The sequence below is a fragment of the Drosophila grimshawi genome, unplaced genomic scaffold, assembly GCF_018153295.1.
Source record: "Drosophila grimshawi isolate 15287-2541.00 unplaced genomic scaffold, ASM1815329v1 contig_311, whole genome shotgun sequence".
Taxonomy (NCBI): Eukaryota; Metazoa; Arthropoda; class Insecta; order Diptera; family Drosophilidae; genus Drosophila; species Drosophila grimshawi.
The window spans coordinates 1,903,105-1,922,849 of NW_025063098.1; the positions used below are offsets into that span (position 1 = coordinate 1,903,105).

A 19,745-nucleotide genomic window follows, 5' to 3' on the forward strand; every position below is an offset into this window, starting at 1 on the left:
ACGCGCCAGCCGCTGTCGCTGCGCTGCCAGCGCCGACAGCGTCGCGCTGCCCTCCCCATCCCCCTCCTTCTCCTCGCTCCCTACCCCCAAAAAAACAGTATATAAATAATCTTATAAGAAACTCACGCGCCGACAGCGCGAGAGAGAACCGCAGCCGAGGCGCTGCTAACGTTATTTATGCTACTGCAGCCGACGTCGAAGTCAACGTCAACGTCCACGTCAACGCCAACGTTCAGCGTCGACGTCAGCGTCAGCGTCAGCGCAGGCGTCTGCCATAAAGTATCTGCAGTCAGTACGAAACGAAAAACAACACACAAGCACACACACACACACACGCACACACACAGACGAACACAACAACAAATGTATCTTCTGCTCGTATTTTGCGCTCCACAGCTCTCGGCGAGTGAGTGAATGAGTGCGAAATTTACGTTTGCGAGAGCTGCCACCGCTTGTGGCACAGCCAGTTGCCCGTTTCCAGTTGTGTTTGTATCTCACATTCGCACAGCGGCCACTTGCGGCTTTTGGCTTATCGAGTTGCGACGGCTAAAATGGACCCTGTGCACACTGGGAATGCTTAATACTGAATAGATTTTGTGTTTTCAGTTTGGTATGTTTTGTTTTACTCATCGACTATTCAATTAACACTCAATGCTTGATGAACTTTAGCTATTTAATAATTATTTGGAAATGATTTACAGACGCTGAAATACTAGAAGAATAAATACAAGTTGATAGGATCCTCAACAAAATTAATATTTTTAGAACAATTCTTACAACTTTTACTATATATAGTACTGGTGATCAAGGTCATTTTTGTTTTCCATAGGAAAAGCTCAATTGTCTTTTATTTTCACTAATCAGCTCTTGCATTCATAAACTTCGGTCTGTTGAGAGCTTATTGTTAACCCTTACTCGAATGTAAATATAGTCAGATGGAACTGGATAGTTAGATAAAATATTTCTTTTGACTAAGAAAGACATTAGCTTCATATTAACAAAACAAAAAATAAAATAGTGAGCTATTTTGAATTAATATCATAAGAAAATATTAATATTTGGAGCTAAATACCTATTTACATTATAATCAACTAAGTTGACATAATTTTATGAATATTAAATACACCTATGCTTATAAAATATGTAAAGAGATGTTAAAAAAGAAAATAAATAAATATTAGTATTTTTATGGCACACTAAAAGCTGACACAAATAGCAAATTTAATAAGCATAAAATTAAAATACTAAAATAAAATTGTTTGAAATTCGCTTGATTCAAAATGGTTTCATGATTTGAGTTGTGCCACACTGAGGAGTTATGGCTGCCGGACATTTGGAATCTTTATTTGCCGACGGCATAACAATCATGGCGTACAATCTCAACAAAACACACACGCACACACGCACACATACACACATGCACACACACGAACACACACACGCACACCAACAAACACGAAACGCAGAACCACCCCAAATGAGCGAAATGGCTCAGCATCTTTCTCTCTTCCTCGCTCGCTCGCTCGCTCTCTCTCTCTCTGCTCGCATCTTTGCTGCTGCTGCTCTCTTGCGTTGCCACAGCTGTTGAGATCAGCAGCGGCAGGCGATGAAGAGGAAGCCAAAGAGAAGCAGCTGCTTTGTTGGCTACAACACCACCACGCACCACGTGCAACATGCTGCTGCTACAAAAAAAAAAAGTAAAAAAAAACAGAAATAGGAAAAAAGGGTACTCCAAACAGCTCCAAACGAAACTTGGCCAACTTTTGCGCTGTCTCTGCCACTGCCACTGTCACTGCCACAGTTGCTGCCGCTGTTGCTGTCGCTGTCTCGGCCAGCGTCGCCGCCAGCAATTGGCAACGCGTCGTAAACAGGGAGGAGCCGCTGCAGCGTGCGCTCATAAAGCATTCTCGCCTGTCGCTTGCTCGACCGCCTGCCGGAGAGCACAACAAGCGCTCGCCTCGCCTCGCCTCGCCAAGATGGATGTCGCCGCTGACGTTGGCTGTGTGTGCGAGCGAGTGCGCACCAGCGCCAATGCCAACACGAGCAACAGGGACGGCAGCATGCGGGCCGCGTTAAGTGTGACGAATGTGCCATTATTTTGCTTTATTGTGTCGTGAGCGGCCGCGTTGCTCTTTTCAATGGGATTTCTCACATAAATTTACGCAGCAGTCGCGCACGGACCTACAAACCGACTCGACCGAGTCGAACGCGTCGCTGTCGACGTCGACGTTAACGTTAGCGTTGGCAGCGACTCTGGTAAATCGGCAATGTGAGCCCGGCCCGACGGCTTCTCTCTGAGCAGAGAATCACTTGGCCTTTTGCCGTCCGCTATGCATGGCCACAAATGTAGCGGCTAAAACGCTCACAATTCTATCTTGTTTTTGCTTATAATAACATGATTTTGACTCATTTTGGAATATTCTAAAATTATTTTTTTCTCTTTGTCCTTTATATTAGAACATTTATTCTTCATTGTCTCTTTATAACCTTTAGATTGGATTGTATTTATCATTCGAAAGTTTAGTCTTATATTGAGGAGAATACAAATGGGTTTCTGATCAGCTTTATCAAAAAATTTCAATCTAGAATTGAATGGTTGAGTACAAATGGGTTTCTGATTGGTCAAGTTAAATTTAATCGGATATCAATGGTTAAAAATATTCAATTAATTTTAAATATAGGTTTACCTAAGGCGTCGACATTTTATGGTATTTATTTATTATTACTCTATATTCTCTGATTTTATCCAGTGTTTTCCGTCGTTTAACTTCAAAACTCATTTAAGTTATTAAGTTCAACTCGCTCTATTACTAATCGAATAATATATATAGACCTCAATTTGATAGTCGACGGTTTTCTTCTAATCGAATTAAAATAGTTGAAACTGCGGGCTCAAGTTGATTGGTTTAAGAACCGGTTTTCAGCATTGGAAGACTGTTTTTAAGTGACCCGAAATGACAACTTTAATTTATATATGATATTTAAGCAACATCTTCCAGTTAAATGTGAAATCCTTAGTTTGACAGCTGTTTTCAGTTTTTTTTTTCGGACAATTTTACACTCAATTATGTGCTGCAATAAATATCAGATGAGCGGATGAATCGGTTTCAAAAGCGTACTTGGCGCCCCCACCATTGGTTGTAACTGCGTAAATGTCGATGTGGATATGGAAGGAGGGTGGGGGATATGGAAGGGGGTCTGTGCCACACACAAATGGCAGGACCAAAGCCATGCCCACAAGTCCACGTCTGTGGACCCGTACGCATCGCTGCTCTTTGACAACTGTGCGCCCCTAAATCATTCAATTGGAGCCCAAACAACCAACACGGGCTCGAGAAGCGGGTGGGGTGGGGAGGGGCCGTGAGGGGGAGGGTTACGTAAAGGTACTGTGTGGTGGCGGGGGTTCAGCTGGAATCGTGTTGCTGTGTATGTGAATCGTTGTGTGTGTTGTGTTTGTCCCTTTTGTGGCATTCACCTTGGAAAATATTTTCACATGCCGCTAGCGGGCGCCCTCGGTCTCCATTTCCGCTCCAGCAAGCTGCAACAACAACTACAACTACAACTACAATAACAACAACAACAGCAACAACCACAACGACAGTCAGAAAAACAAGACGCGCGTGCCGTTCAGCCAGTGGAGTCGAGCCCTGGAACCAGGAACCCAGGCCTGGGACCCAGGCTGTCTCGTCCTCAACTCGGCTTTAGGTTTAGGCTCCAGCCTGGCAATCGGGCAAATAAGTCAACCTGCTCCAGCTGCAACGGCAACGGCAACAGCAACAGCAACAACCCAAAAGTGATCGATGAAGTCGAGCGCCAAATTTACGACGTGAAACTTTGAATTGTTTCGCATGTCGCTTCGATTTTGCCTTCGAGTGGAGTTGCCTTTGCATCCTCATTCCTCCCTTTTCTCTCACTACCTATCTCTCTCTCTCTCTCTCTGTCTCTCTTTCACTCAGAACTGCATTAAGCGTTTCTGTTATTTCCGTCGAATTTCAAGTGCAAGCCCGAAAAATAAAGTATCATTAATATTCTCTTAACTTTTCTTATAACATTTATCAAATTTGTTTGACTAAAAAGAAAATGAGTAAAACGAAAGTAGAACAAATGTTTTATCTGCAAAAATAATTAATTTGAGTTTAAGTGGAGTGCTTTTAATTGATCTGCTTAGTTTAGAAGACTTCAAACTTATTTTCTAAATACACAAAATGTACTAAAATATATTTGTTATATTTTCGTGTGAGTGTTTTTAATCATTTCCAATTTAATATTGCTTGTAAAAATAAAATTACAAGTTTATTTGGGGTATTCAGATTTTGGCAATTTTACATTTTCTCGTACGTTTTTGTTCCCCTGTAGAAGGTATTATAATTTTCTCGTGATAAAAGGCACTCACGATCCCATCAAAGTTTATATATTGTCGATCAGTGTCACTACCTGAGTCAATGTAGCCGTGTCCTTCCATTAGTTTTGAAGTTATATTGTTAAAACTCGACATGTATCAGCCTTTATGCTGCAGGCAGTATATATGTGAACTGGTCGAATCGGATCGCCATATCCTAAGAATGATGTGATAACTCACCAGTTGAGCTTATTTCTGTATTCCTTCCATTTTGGCTAAAAACCATAGGAACAATCGGTCGAAAGATCCAACCAAACTTAACCAATAAGCCTATTTTACAGCTACTTCCATTTTAGTCAAAGATCATTGAAATCGGACAAAAGAACGATAGATTAAAAGATGAATTTTAGTAGGATGAACTTTTACGTAAGCTTTCCCATTATTATTACAATTTCTTATATCGTTCATGGGAACATTTTGAATTCATACTAAAGTTTAGGTGAAGGCAATTTGACTCCGATCAGCAAGGGTATGTAATCTTCGACGTGCTCAAGATGGCGGGTCGTTTTTGTGGTTGTTGTGTGCAATTGTTCAGAATGAAGTTGAAGTTGTCATTGTTATTGTCATTGTTTTGCTGATGTAGTTGTTTGTGTTGCTTTTGTGGCAAAGCGTGCATGCAAACGAATAATCAGTCAAGTTGATCAGGTGAGTCAATAAATAAAGCGCCAACTGACGGCGCACGGTAGCCGAGACCAGCAACAACAGCAACACCAACAACAGCAACAACAGCAGCAACAAGAACAACAACTGCAACAAGAACAAACAACAACAGGAGTAGAAGAGAGACATATGTGTACATATGACAACATTTTAACGGTCGTTTATCATAATTTGTCTTCGAGCCGAGCTAATGCTAACATCAATTGCTTACTTTCAGAGCCAAGTGGGCGTGGCAGGGGCGTTGCCGTTGTCGTATTGCGAACGTCAACAAATTTGATTAAGTTCGTTTGGCAACCTAACATTATATGACAAACAATGGCAGTATGAGCACAAATTGCCGTCGACAACATTCGAGTAATGCCAACTGATGTGTGGCAATAACACGAATCACACGAATTTCACATTCCCAAATCCATTCATAACAATTTGAGTGGATCACATCAGGGATCATATGGATTTGCATATGACTTGGAACTTGGAATGCGACTCAAATTGAAAGTGATGGTGAACAGAACAGAAAATACTTTGTTAAAAAATATGATAGTAATATATTAAAATTGAACAAACATGCTACACTCATATCGCTATGAGTGCTGCTCTTAATATTTATTTGTTTATTATCTTATCAGCTTGTAAATTCCCCAGGGGATACAACAACTAAGCCCATTGGGTGTACAACTAATGATATGATTATGAAAAATATTAAAGCCACTAAGTGAGTGAAAATAAAATACGACTACGCCCCGACATAAACATAGTTGGACCAGTGTGTGAGTGTGTGAGTGTGCGTGTGTAAGATTCTATACTACATGTATACAAGTACGTGTGTGTGTGTGTGAGTGTGTGTGTGTGTTGTGTGTTCATATCTATTGTATCGAAAGCAAATGCGTGTGCGCCATTAAAATGAAAGAAGCGGAACGCCTACAACTCGGATGGTTCTGTTTGCCGGGTGGGGGAGAGAGAGTTGGGGATTGGGGCGCTCTTCTGGGTGGTGAAATACGATGTGGCAACACCCTACGGCGCCACTAACAGCACACCCACACACACATACACACACACACAGTCTCCCTCTGCGAATATACCTCTCCCTGGACACGCACGCAAGCAACGCACGCACGCACGCACGCACGCACGCACTCGACACATGGCGCTATCGGCGCTTCCGGTGCGTGCCCGAGCCCCCCGCCCGAACCCATCAAAGTTTCGAGGTTTCTGCCAAAGTTGTAGCAGGCGCGGCAGCCCAAGGCGGTAGGCGGAAGCTCAGTAGAATGAAGAAAGAAAAAATCTAAAACGCAATAACTTTGGGGTGAAAATAGCCGAAAATATCGATGGAGGAGGACAAACAGCAGCAGCAACAACAACAACAGCAAGTGGCAGGAGAAGAAAAAAATTACAAGCAAAATGAGAGACCGAAAAATGCCAAAATAGAAATAAATTCCTTTGTGTGCTCTTATCTATATGATTTGTGTTTCTGGGTGTCGTCAATTGTTGTTGCTGCTGCTGCTGTTGCTGCCGCCACTGACAATGAGTGGGCCGATTTGCTAAGTGGGCGGCTTGGGTGGTTGGTTGGTTGGTTGGTTGGGTGGGTGGCTGAGTGGTGGCTGCATCAGCAACCTACCCGGTTGGCCCCTGTAACCGCAGAGAACCAAACCAACTTGGCCCATTTAATGGAAAATTTCTTTCTTGGTTCGGCTGACTCAAGGATGCGACGAAGCAGTCGCCTGCCATGTGGCGACTGCCATAAGGAGCTGCTGCTTATATCAACGATATTTCGCACATAAATATGCAGGCTGGGGCAATCTATCTTATGGCACCTGCACGTGAAATTCCTGCCTTTTGTCCAAGCCACACGGCCTGCAATCAAAATGAGCATTTTTCAGCCAGTTCTCCCTGGACTGCTCCTCCTCCTCTTCCACATCGTCCTCGTTCTCGTCCTCGTCCTGGTCCTGGTCAGCCAGACATTCCATAATGAAATATACATAAGTAAGTATTTAGAGGAGAAGGCCGAAAAAAAATGTGTATATATAAATAATATCTCATAATGTCGTGAAGTATCTGCAAATGTTCACAGAGCAGAGCGGGGAGCAGGTGGGCCATGTTGCCGGGATAGTCCCCACCCCGGTTGCCCCAGCCGAAACTGAGAAACATCAAAACAGTCGAAGGCGGGCGCGAAGCATTCGCATCCGTATATTATAATAATGCGGATAAAGAGATACAATTTCATTGATATCGTCTAAAAGTCCAATATACACAAAGATTTATGGCCAGCGGACGGTCGGTCAAAAAAACTTGCAGATTGAAGATGATCCCCCCAGTTCCAGCCGCATACAAAGACCACAAGAGACTTTAGTTCGCTGCTTCTCTCATTTTTGTTGTTGTTTGCTGTGTTTTTGTCGCTTTTGTTTTGGCTGGTTTCTTGGCTGTTTTTCGGCGAGCGGGCAAAAAAGATTCATGTTCATGGCCAAGATACACCACAAAATTATCAAATACTCGCACATACATATTTATTTTTTATGTGTGCCGCTGCTGCAGATACAAACATACAATGATACACAGATACACAGATACACAGATACAAACCTACAAGATACAAGACACATGCCCACTCTCGCGCACGAATGTGCGAACAAACGATTTTTGATAAATGCGCCTCATTACATTTTTCATTATGAGCCCCATATATCTTTGCATTGTGGCCAAATACTAATTCGGACATTACTTAGTTCCTCTCATTGTGGCATGGACATTATTGCTAATTTCCAAAGAATTACTAAGGTCATTACATTCTGTAAATTGTAATGAAAATTCATTGCAATCCATCTTGAAATAGACACGGCATCAAGTGAAATAATTATATTTGAACTAACTGCCAATTCTATGATTGTTACGAAATAAATAGATATAATATAAAAGTTATCAATTATGTTTTAGTTGTCTAACCTCTGCCTTTTTATTTAATAATAATAATAATAATAATAATATTTATTTGTTAATTTATTTAGCTGGATTTGAAATTTAAAAAATAATTTCGAGATTCCATTAATCAAGGATATATTTCACATTTCGCTGCTTTAGGCCACCTTTGTGTATTCATAATCGATGCCTGAGTTGACTAATGTTCCAAATCTTTATATCATATCTCTGTCTTATTTCCTTTTGACTTCTGTTGTTCTTTTGTGCTCAGATGCAGCGAGCGTGAAAGCGAAAGTAACCGATTTGTTTAGACCACAGCTGGAAAAAGAGATCATACGTTCCACAAAGGTGGGTAAATGACCATGGAATAATTGCAACTGGGCGCGGCAAGTCATGAAGTCACAAAGGCGGCAAGTGGCAAGCTGGGAAGGTGGAAAGGTGCACAACGCTGTTGAATCGCAGCATGTGCAGCATTAGGAATTTCAACAATCGCATAATCAGGTGGTGGTGGCACACTAATTACCTAGCATTGCTGCCGTCTGGATGTGTGCGAGTGTAATAATGCATAAGAACCAAATTGCAGTTGGCAGCTATAAAATGCAATAATTGTTGCAATCGCGCGCCAGCAGACATCAGACATCAGACGGCAGGCAGCAGGCAGCAGGCGTGCGGCCTCGAATTTGTGGTGCAAGGTCAGGAACGGCCCGCAGTCGTGAGGAATCAAGGTTAATTGTCCATTAAGCGAGCGGAGAAAGTGCAAGTGTCTGGAAATGCCACCACCAAAGTGCCATGAAGTGCCCGCCACTGCCATTGCCAGCCCAGCCCAGCCCATTCCCGGAGTCAGAGTCAGAGTCAGAGCCATGGCCAGCGGATGGGCTGAATTGCATCTTAACCCAATTGCACGGAACGGAACTGGGTGTGCGAGCGTGTGTGCGAATGTGTGTGTAATTTATGAGGTCAATTGCCTTTGAGTTAAAGTCTGTGCATGTGGCCAGCTACATTTCAAATATGAGCTGAAAAGCCTAGGCAAATAATATGCGAATCACTTTCGAGCTAATCATTAAATTAGATCCTACAAAAAATAGCGGAAATTAATCTCCATTAAAACAAATTTACTTGATTCAACCATAACGCAAGGACAGCAGGTGAATATAAATAGAAAAGGTAAATACAAAAAAAAAAACACAATTGGCAAGCTTAAGTTTTACATCAATGCTCTATAGCATTTAAGCTTTGCTTATTAAAATTGGATAGCATTTTGCTAGGCAACCAATATTCCATAGAAAATGTATAAATATATATCAATATTTATTTTAATTTACTTTGATATTTATATTTCTTTCTATTTTATCATCATATTTCTAATTTTACAAAATACGAACATTTTATTTAAATAATATCCATTGTACGTTAGGCTCAGAGGCAGTCCTTGGAGAGAAGAGCAGACCAATAAAAAACACAACTATATATTGTGAATCCATGAGGCACAAGTTACTACACCCACTATAATGAATTCAAAATCACTTCCGATTTGTCGATTGAATGAAATGACTATAATAAATTTGCACGCACACTGAGTGCTGGGTAATCCCCTCGAACTTGGGCATAACAAGTGAAAAAAGATTGGCACCACTTAAAAGAAATTGCCAATGATAATGATAAAATAAACAACAACAGCAACAGCAACAGCAACAACAACAACAACAACAAGAAGAGCAACATCAGCAAACGAATGGCAGACAGCAGGAACCGCAATGAAAGAGGCAGCCCAAATGGAAGTTAAGACAAACTTTTATCCTTGTTCCTGTTTCCTTCTGCCCACACAGCAGCAGCAACTCAAATAAACAAAATGCCTACGAAAAGTTTTCGTGAATTTCCATAAAAAGAAAAAAACAGAAGAGAAAAACAAAAAATAAACCAGAAATACACAACAAGCTCTCGGGCTTGGTTTGAGTGGGTGGTCTGAGGAAAAACAGTGAAAAACCGTAACCGAAACCACATTTTCTTCATTTCGACGTTTGTGGGCTGGTCTTGATTTGAAGTTCTTTCTGTTCGATGAGTCCACTTCTTACGCTCTGACTGACAGCGAAACTTTTGCCAAAAGATACAAAACACATACACACACAAGCGACTGGCATATGAATCCTGTGGGAAATCGGTTTCACTCAATTTCGGAAATGTTTCGCCGTTTCAAAAATATCAACACATTCGCGCAAACAGCACGCAGCAAACAGCAAACAGCAGACAAAACACCCCCAACAAAACTTAGCAGCTAGTTCATGCGAAGGTTGTGTGCTCTTCCATTTATATTCCCTGGAGACCAACAAACCTAATCGCTTATGGTCGCCTGGTGAAGACTCATCGGGGAGTCGCTCGTTCCTTCATTGATTGGACCAAGTCGAGTAGCTACCCGAACGTGGTATTCCACGTTAGATGCAAATCAGACAGATGTCAATCTGCAGTTTGTCTGATTGCCACTTTGATTTGTGCCTGGGTGAGATCTGCTCGAAACCCTCTCTCCTGAATGCTCCTCTGCCTGTAGGCCAACATATAAAGGCCAATTCGCATGTATGTGTACCAACTGGCATGCTTTCATTTGCATTTTCATTCCCCCTACTTGGCATGCGGTACATGGCACCCTCAATTAGTGCGGCTTTTTGGTATTTCAAGTGAATTTTGCAATTGCAGCTGATGCAATCGTTCAATTGCAGATTCTTTGATAGCAACTGGATGGGGAGCTGTGTACAGGGCCTGTCATTGTTAGACATGTATTGCAGTTGGTCATTGATTGGCAATTGCAGGCAATAACATGCCTGCAAAACGACGCACAAATCCCCAAAAACAAACCGTGAACCAAATATTTGATGCAGAGCCGATTGAGGCCGAGTAGGGGTATTCATTTGTCATTTGTGTTCGACATAAATTCTAAGCAAAATTTAAGAAAATCCAATAATATGTCCAAAAGAAGTGTCAGCTGCAGGCCTTAGCTGCTCTTATTGCTCTTTGCTATAAGTTAACTTAAGGATTTATATAAAATAATTAAAATATTAAAAGACATAATCAAATAAACAAAAATGCAGGTAATATGTAAAGACTCGGCTTACTTAAAATCTCAGAATTAAAACAATGAATTATGCTTTTTATTCAACCAAATATTAAGAAATTACCAATAATATAATCATCACTATCACTGATCACTTAATTTTGTAGCTTCTGCATATTTTTCTATGCTTTATATTTGTTCCTCATATCATTTCCTTATGGGAACACCTTTGATATTCCAAGCACAAGTTGCCATAAACTTGTCATTATGATCATTTACTGTAGTTCTAAAGTAAGCAATGACAAAAAGGAACAATAACAACAACAAAAATTTAGCTAAGGTAAACGATTGCATTTTGAAAAATCATAGAGACTGTCATAATCAAGTGCACATTTGCATTTGAATCAGAGAACGTGTCAGGTATTCCAAATTACAAAGCGAATTTTAAATGCCTTTCTAGACACACTATATACCAATTATATATATACATACAGTGTCTCACAGCTTATTTCCGACAGTGTCTAGCTAAAACTTTAAAGTGCTACAAGGCTTAAGCAAAGAAACAAACGCAAAAATGTTAAATTAAAGGAAACTTTAGTTTTAATAACTTCCCTTAACCTATCGAAGATCCCAGCTTCCGTGTAGTTTCTGGACTGATTTTGCTCCACTCATCCAACAGATCATTCTTGAGATTCTGTTTGCTGGATATGCTGTGATTCCGGATGTTATTTTCCAGCCGAGCCCACAAATTTTAAATAACATTTAAATCTGGAGACATCGCCGGTGGAATTATCATGTGGGGGCAGTTCCAGACCAGGACTGTACTAATCCGGACTTATGCTTGGTTGTTGTCCTGGTCGTTGTCCTGGTCGTTGTCCTGGTAGAACCGGAAAGTACGTCGGATTCCCAGCTTCTCGGCACTTTGGAGTAAACTTTGCTTTAATATATTGAGGCATACATTCTTGTCCATCGTTGTTTAAATAAACACAAAATTTCCGACGCCGGCTGCCGAGATAGATGCCCATACCATGACACTTCCTCCGGACTCACCTTCAAATATGACTGTGTTCCAGAACTCCAAATCCTTGTCCAAGTGGGTTTTGACGAACGTCAACCTAGTTCAATTTTTTTTGGGCTTATAAAGGGCTTCTTCCGTGATACTCGAGCAGTTTTCACACTGCACTTTTTCCCCATTGCATCCTCCACCTGTTGAGTCCGTTTTGGAGCCGATAGCTTGGGATTTTGCCTTATTTTCCTAATGATCCTTTGTTCCTCCTGTTCGGTGAAAATCTTGTTTGGTGCCTTTCTGCCCTTGTCCTCTATTCGATTTTCGTCGACGAAGCGACGAATGATGCTGTATATAGTTGACTTGCTTAGATTTACCATTTGAACTATTTGGCGATGTGAATATCCGATCTTGAAGTGTTCCAGGATGAGATTCCGTTGTTCAATGGAAGTCTGTTTGCCCATAGTCCTAGTTGGCTTGTTGCACCCGAGATGCAGGGTATAACTAAATGGACTACGAAGGATTAGTCTATTTATACCGAAAATAATCAACATGACGGAAAAAATCCGGGTTTCATGGCATCCAGGTGTCCATAACGCGCCTGGTCCAAATTCTATGTGACCATAAATTAAGGTACTTTTTTACATAACCCAGCCTAGCGGGTGGGGAAACCCCAGTTTATTGGGATCATATATTCATTTTGGTGGTTAATATATTTTCGAAAAATAATGTATAATTAATTTTGCTAGACACTGCTCCAAATAAGCTGTGAGACACTGTATATATATATATACACCATATGCACAGTAATTGGCAGCAGAACGCGGAACGCTCGCTGTCTAGCTGGGCTATGATGATGATGATGAAATCTTTATTTATATTTCAGGCAGAAGATCAAAGCTCGCAGAACTCGCTGTGCGGTAGGTCTAGCTCGAGTACAAGGCAAAAAGGTGGACCGACAAGCCTTATATATATGCACTATATAATGCGACGCAAAAACAAACTATAAAAATTCCAAAGCATTTTTGCAATTTGGCTAGCCAGCAACAACAACAACAGCAACAACAGCAACAACAACGCTTTCCAAAAACTGAACGTTACGTGTCAACGAACAAGCAGCAAATCCAGTGAAAATCCATAAAACGAAAAAGAAAAACAAAAAAAAAATAAACAAAGGCTGCAGCAAAAACTGCAACTGCAACTCGGAGACGCGTCGACTGCAAATCGCATTCAATTTGCTGCACTTGCTCTGTCGGCGGAGGTGGAGAGGTGGTGGGGCAGTTCGGTGCCAGGAGCGTTGAATTGTAATATGCCATCAACAATGATGAGCAGATTTACATGCAAGTGCAGCAGTGCCGGACGGCAACAGCTACAAACGGACTACCCAGCCCGGCACCCGACATCCCCAACCCCGTCTCCCTTAGCCCCAACCAACGACGAATTGCAACGATGTTGATGGCAACGCCAGCGACTCCGACGACGGCAACGACTTAATTAAAACGTGAGCTAAATGCACCGTGAAAATAATGAAAAACTGACCGAGTTGCTGCAGGTGGAAACGCACGCCCAAGGCAGGTTGGCAGGCAGGCAGGCAGGCAGGCGGGCAGGCGTGGCAAGCTACACAGACATGGGCCGGCAGGCGAGTCTTACACAGCCGCATGCAATTCCAGTTATAATTAGTGTCAACAACCACATTACCATGCGTATGTTGAGCGGGCGGGCGTGGGGGTTGTGAAACGAGACTCCATTTTGTTCGATGTGACAACGCAATCACAGCCAAAACTGTCGAAATTGCTCAGCTCGGGCCAAAAATGGTCAATGGGCTTGAATGGGCGATACATGTAGAAGGGCCTTCGGCCTGCCAAGAACTGCAGTTATTAGTGCAACAGCAACAAACAACAACATGAGCACAACAAGCTGTTGTAGCAAATGCAAAACGTTTTTTCTTTTACCAATTCCCATCACGATCTGCGTCGCTTTCGCTACATTTAAAAGACAGCCAGCTCGACTGGGGCGACAAGAAGGCACTCGAAACGAATAGCGACAAAAGCAACCCATTTGATTCATTTTATTGCACCTTCGGGCTATGGGGCTTACATACAGAGTGGGCCAAGCCATCGAAGCTCTCAATCTTTTCCATTTTTAATATTTAATTCAATTTGACTCAACTCAACTTACTATTATAACAATAATAATATCAATATTTTTATTTTATTTGAAATATTTAAATAAAATTAGGCTCGGAGTTCAAAGAAACTCTCAATCCGACAAAGATCCTCGCATTCATGCTGGAATTCAGATTCATGAAAGAGCTATGAGCTCAGCAAGAGGAAATATATCTTACAGGTCGCAGTGCATGCAACCCCGATAATAATAATCAAACAGAAAAACATCCTACAGTCAATAGATTACAACTGAGAAAACAAAAAAAAATATTATATATAAATTGAGAGGCTTTTTCTTCACATTTGTGTCTATTCTAAGTCGATTTTAATCGATATTCTTGAAATGGGGGCAGCTATTAACAAAATTGGATGAACTTGATCTGTAAGTTATCTATTCTCTTACAGTTTCTGAACTCGGACAGGGACATGGCTATATCTACTCGACTTTTGATGTTGATCAACATGCTTTACAGAGTCGTAGATGCTTCATTCAGCCTTCTACATACTTTTGAACAACTTCATTATACCCCTCTTGCAATTTTTAATGGGTTCAGGGTAAAAGAAACTGGGAAGATGATGATAATACTTACCTTACCTTGCAGAGCAGAGCACATTATTTCAAATCAAATTTCATTATCAATTAGCTGTGCTTATCTAATGTGACTTACACACTTGAAGTGGCCGCCTGGTTGTTTCATTTAGAATCTCAATTGATTTTTAATTTCTTAGAGCTCGTCTTTTTTAATACCCTTTGAGTTGAGCACATATCATGTCCATATAAAACATTCGTACCGTAAATGAACATATCTTTTATTCAAAGTTAATCCTTGAAATTTTAATCATTACTTGTTTAGGTATTTTTTATTTTTATTATTGTGCTATGGATCGACTCCGGATGCTTATGGTGCTATCAGTCCTATCGCTGGGAGCAGTTTCCGCCAATTCTTTTAAACCATTTGTCGAAAATGATTGTGGCTTTGCTGATCGCGAGGATCTACATTTTATGTGCCATGGTGAGATTTCAGATCAGTTTGAGGATGACTGGGACAAGGTATCCCCTCCAATGGGTACTGTATATTCGATCTGGCAGACCAGTCATGATCTGGTAGCTATGGCGGCGTTCTATGACAGAGTTCTCTTTGAATATGACACAATCATGATTGATCCTGCAGGAGCTCGAGTAGAAGTCAAACACAATAACGGAGATTATCATACCATAAGAATGCCGAAGTCGCAGGTCTTCTGCTTCAACACAGAATTACCCTTTGTCAGCGCTCTCCTACACACTTGCCTCGGCCAGGATCATGTGCTGCGTGAACCGCGCCACACAATTCTCTTTTACGCATCCCCCGAAGGCGCCATTGAAGCTGCCAATATGATCTCTAGTAGTCTGATCCTGACTCTACTGACCGTACTCTTAGTTGCTGTTGCCAAACCAATCCAATGATTTGAGTGTATTGTAAATTTTTAGTCAAGTTGGTAATAATAAACCATTTTATTTTATAGACCTGATTTTGATTGCATCAATGCTTAAAAATCGGACATCTTATGCAAAAAGTAGCATCGCTGCAAAAAATAACAATTACATTAATGCTTTGAATACCTTGAATTTGTTGTCCATTCGTTGAATGAGTCGTTGCATTTGATAGTTGAGAACCACCATTGTCAGATTGTTTAAAATTTTCAACCATTTCCATTTGGTATTCAATAGATTTTTAGTCGTATTCTAATGCGATTAATCTCAAACTGAAATTTAATACTATCGTTTTAAAAAATTTGAATTTGAAGCGTGACATATTTTCCACCAATTTTGTTTTAGGATTAGATTTACTTTCGATCAACTTAACTTGACTTTAGAGTTTTATATTAATAATTTTGAAATGCAGCGCCGTATTTATGATTCCCTTATACTCTTAGCACATGCTTTACCCATCTGCATAAATATATCTGCACAGAAAAATATATTAAAATGTAAATGTGGACAAACTTTATTTCTTAAGTTAGACCAACCAAATATGGTTTAAACTTAAATTAACAGGCAATAATGTTTTAGATTCACGAACAGGATTTAAGCAGTAAAGATTCCATGAATTATTAAATAAAATTATATACAACTTTAGTTTTTTAGATTTGTATCATTGAATTCCTCGATTTTTTTGTCAATAAATTAGATTTCAGATAGCAAATTGTGTTATGAAGCAGCTATTGCTTATTTTGTTTAACTTAAGCCTATGGCTTGGAGGTGTCATGTCTGTCCCTAATTATGCTACAAATTATGCAGAAAACAGCGGGAGTTGCGATTTTGCCAACAACATTGAACTAAATCTGATCTGCAAGAGTGTGATCAACTCGGACCTGGTACTACGTTGGGCTGATGAGCGTGTGATAAAGGGTGTTCCCTATTCGGTGTGGCGTTCCAGTGACTCGAACCAAAACGTGATTCTAGTGTCATTCTACGCATCGAAGATTGTAAATTCTAATGTGATTACCGTTGATCCAGACCGATTTCAGATACTTGGCAAAAACAATAATAATAATGTCAAAGACTTTTCGAAAGTGCATTTCACTCATTCGGATATGCACTGCTTGAACTTCTCCCTACGTTATTTTAACGAGCTGTTGCACAGCTGTCGCAATGAGCCGATCGATCTGGATGAGGTGGCCATGGATCATGGAATATTACAGTATACAGAAAAAAAATTACCCAGGCTGGCTGCCTCTAGGAGCAATTCTCCAATTCCAATTCTCTCCCTGCTCGTAGTTATAGCAGTTTACCTCAAATCAATATAAGTCGTATTGGCTTACAAAAATTGTGTCTTTAATGTTAATAAATGTATGCTGTGAATATATATGGTTGATGTATGTAAGACAGGAAAGAAAAATCGTTGGCAAAGTCGGAAAAGTCGTTGGAAAAGGGGGTTTCTGAAATAGTTATGCAGACAAGATGCTCTCTTTTAATTTGGTTAAAATATTTAATAAAATAAAGAAAGACTATCATCAAATCACTTGTTTTATTGTTGCGAAAAAGAATCCTGTTAGATCTTAGATTAGCAAAAAATAATTCAAAATGTTATGAAATTGATGTTGCTATGAATTGTTAGCGTGACAAACTTATTCGCCTTCAACCAGATGACACTGAATATTATAGTATTACATTTTAATATTGAAATCAACTCAACTAAGATGACTCAGCTTTATGGATAGTAGTTTCTTATTCAATATGAAAATAAGTTTTTTATTTAATTTTTGTAATGTTGCCACAAACCAGTCCACAGTGATTAAAATGTTTAAAATTAACTTTAAAATTAAAGTTACAAATGAAATTAATTGAAATTATGTTTAATGAGAAATTAAATTAAAATGAAAGATTAAGGAAAACACAAATAAAAATTATAGGAACTAATAAATTAATCTGAGTATGCTAAAATGTCTAATGGTCGAATATATATTGAAAAGATTGCGAATACACGGAAAAAATCAAAACAAAATTGTTAAGATGTTGAAAATAGAGAGAGAGAGATACGGATTGAGACAGAAGATAATGAAAAAATACGAAAGTATCTGAGCCAATGGATTAAATAAGTTTACTACATTTAAGTACACTTAGATTTATCTCTAAGGTTGATTAGTAATGAAAATTTAATTAAAGGAAGAGAGACTTCTGTGGAGAAAAAAGGCAAGAAAAGAGGAAAAAGGCATTGTAAAATTTACAAATGACACGAACAGGATTGTAGTGTATGAAGGGGACAAAACTCCTAGTAGGTCTACTGGGAATATTAATGTGAGACGACCTAATGGAAAAGCAGAATGAATTTATTTTTTTAATATCTTATGTAGAAAATATCTGAAAAGTGCTCTACGGTTAACCAATGAAGCCTGCTACAGTACAACGCTAAGTGGAGATTGGGATCTCTATTAAAGCCAGTTATGTGTGATATATTACATATCAATTGGATTGCAATATATTTACAATTCTGTCTTATATTGCAATCAGTAATCGGTTATTGATAAACTAAAGGAAACTGGATCTGGCTATGGTTTTTGGCAACTGTGATGTGAGATCGGACCAGATTAAATCGACTCTGCTAATTTATAGTATCGGAGATGCTTCGTTGTGCCAGTTACATAATTTTGCCCCCTTTATCATTTTTAATGAGTTAAAAAAAAATATCTTCTAATGTTCAAACTGAAGACAGTGATAATTGATTAAAATTGACTGTGTCCAATAATTTTAAACATATTTGCAATATTTTATTTTACGATTCAAAGAATAGTTGAATGGGCCAGCTTCAGCTCATTTCTTTGATGGGCAATTATGAAATTGTATTGCTGGCAGAGTTGGGCAGAGTTTTGGGAGTGCGTTCATTACTGGCAGCAGCCAATTACTTCCAGTCGTTTCCTACATTACTTTATCTGCTTTCGTATTCAAGTGTGAAGTGCCCGGCAAATGTACACGCAATTTAAATGAGCAAAAACGCCCATCCGCAGTTGCCACTCAAACTCCAAGCAGCAAATGAGTTTGCCCATTTCTTCTTTTTTTTTTTTTTTTTGCAATGCTCATCTATATGCGAGTAGGTGTAGAGGGGTGTGTGCTTGTGTTTGTGTGTGTGTGCAGACAACGTTCTCTTGCCCACACCAAACCGCACACCTTTAATCAGCATCTGCTGCTCACATCTTCAAGTTTCCACAAAATGCTTTATTGCATTTTGTTGTGTTATATTACCCTCGTGTACCCACCAGAAGAAGGAGCAGCAGGAGCAGCAGCAGCTGCCGTAGCCTGGCTGTCAGTCTGTGTCGGCTCCAAGTCCTGGCTGTGGTCCTGCCAGCCATCCCCCAATGCCAAAACCAAAACCGAACCAAAACCCAGCCCCAGACTCTAGCCAAAGCAGCAAAGGCAGCACAAATGTCCTTTTCTTGTTCCACCCGAACCCGTACCAGCCCACCCCCAACCCCTCAGCCGACAACAACTCAGCTCAGCTCGGCTCGCCTCGTTGCTTTGTGTGTGTGTTTTCTGTTTTCTTTTATTTTCATTTTGCTGCTGCGTTTTCTTTTGGCATTTTTCGAAATTAGTTTTTGCTCGGTGCGAGTTGAGTTGACTCGAGTCGAGTCGGTTTTAATATATAGCATCCCATACATATTTATAGAGCTGCGGCACATTCATCTTCAGGCCATACTCCACCCGCTGTCAAACCCTCCCCCACCTACCCGCACCACCCCGCCCCATTGTGTGTGAGCGTGCGCAAGCGGAGGCGCTTCACCCACTTAACTTGGCATAAAGCAGGAAAAATGGTTGTTATTCTCAGCCATTGGCAGCATCATCAGCATCGTTTCCTCATCTGAACCAGCGTCAAAAGCAAATACTTGAAAGTACAAAAAAAAAATAAATAAAGAATGGTCACTAATTTCTAAGCGCTTCTGTAAAAGCGGGTGCAGTAAATGTGCTGGCTACTTAAAAATTCAGCTTGGTCACATCTGGTGTCATCGTCAGCCTAAGTTTTGGCCATATGAAGCCCTATGCCCAGTGGACAGATGCAAGCTAACAGGCTGTGGCTTGAGACT

General features: G+C 40.3%; 1 protein-coding gene across 1 annotated transcript; it reads left to right on the top strand.

Moving 5' to 3' along the window:
* The first annotated feature begins 16,384 nt into the window (after positions 1 to 16,384).
* LOC6563484 lies at positions 16,385 to 17,130 on the top strand. Its single transcript, XM_001990612.2, has one exon. It carries the CDS (start codon positions 16,434 to 16,436, stop codon positions 16,974 to 16,976), a length of 543 nt encoding a protein of 180 aa, XP_001990648.1. The 5' UTR covers positions 16,385 to 16,433; the 3' UTR covers positions 16,977 to 17,130.
* The last annotated feature ends 2,615 nt before the right edge of the window (positions 17,131 to 19,745 follow it).

What these genes read in the sequence shown, in the direction of transcription:
- LOC6563484 (XM_001990612.2), top strand. Translation starts at nt 16,434, where the DNA reads ATGTCTGTCCCTAATTATGCTACAAATTATGCAGAAAACAGCGGGAGT.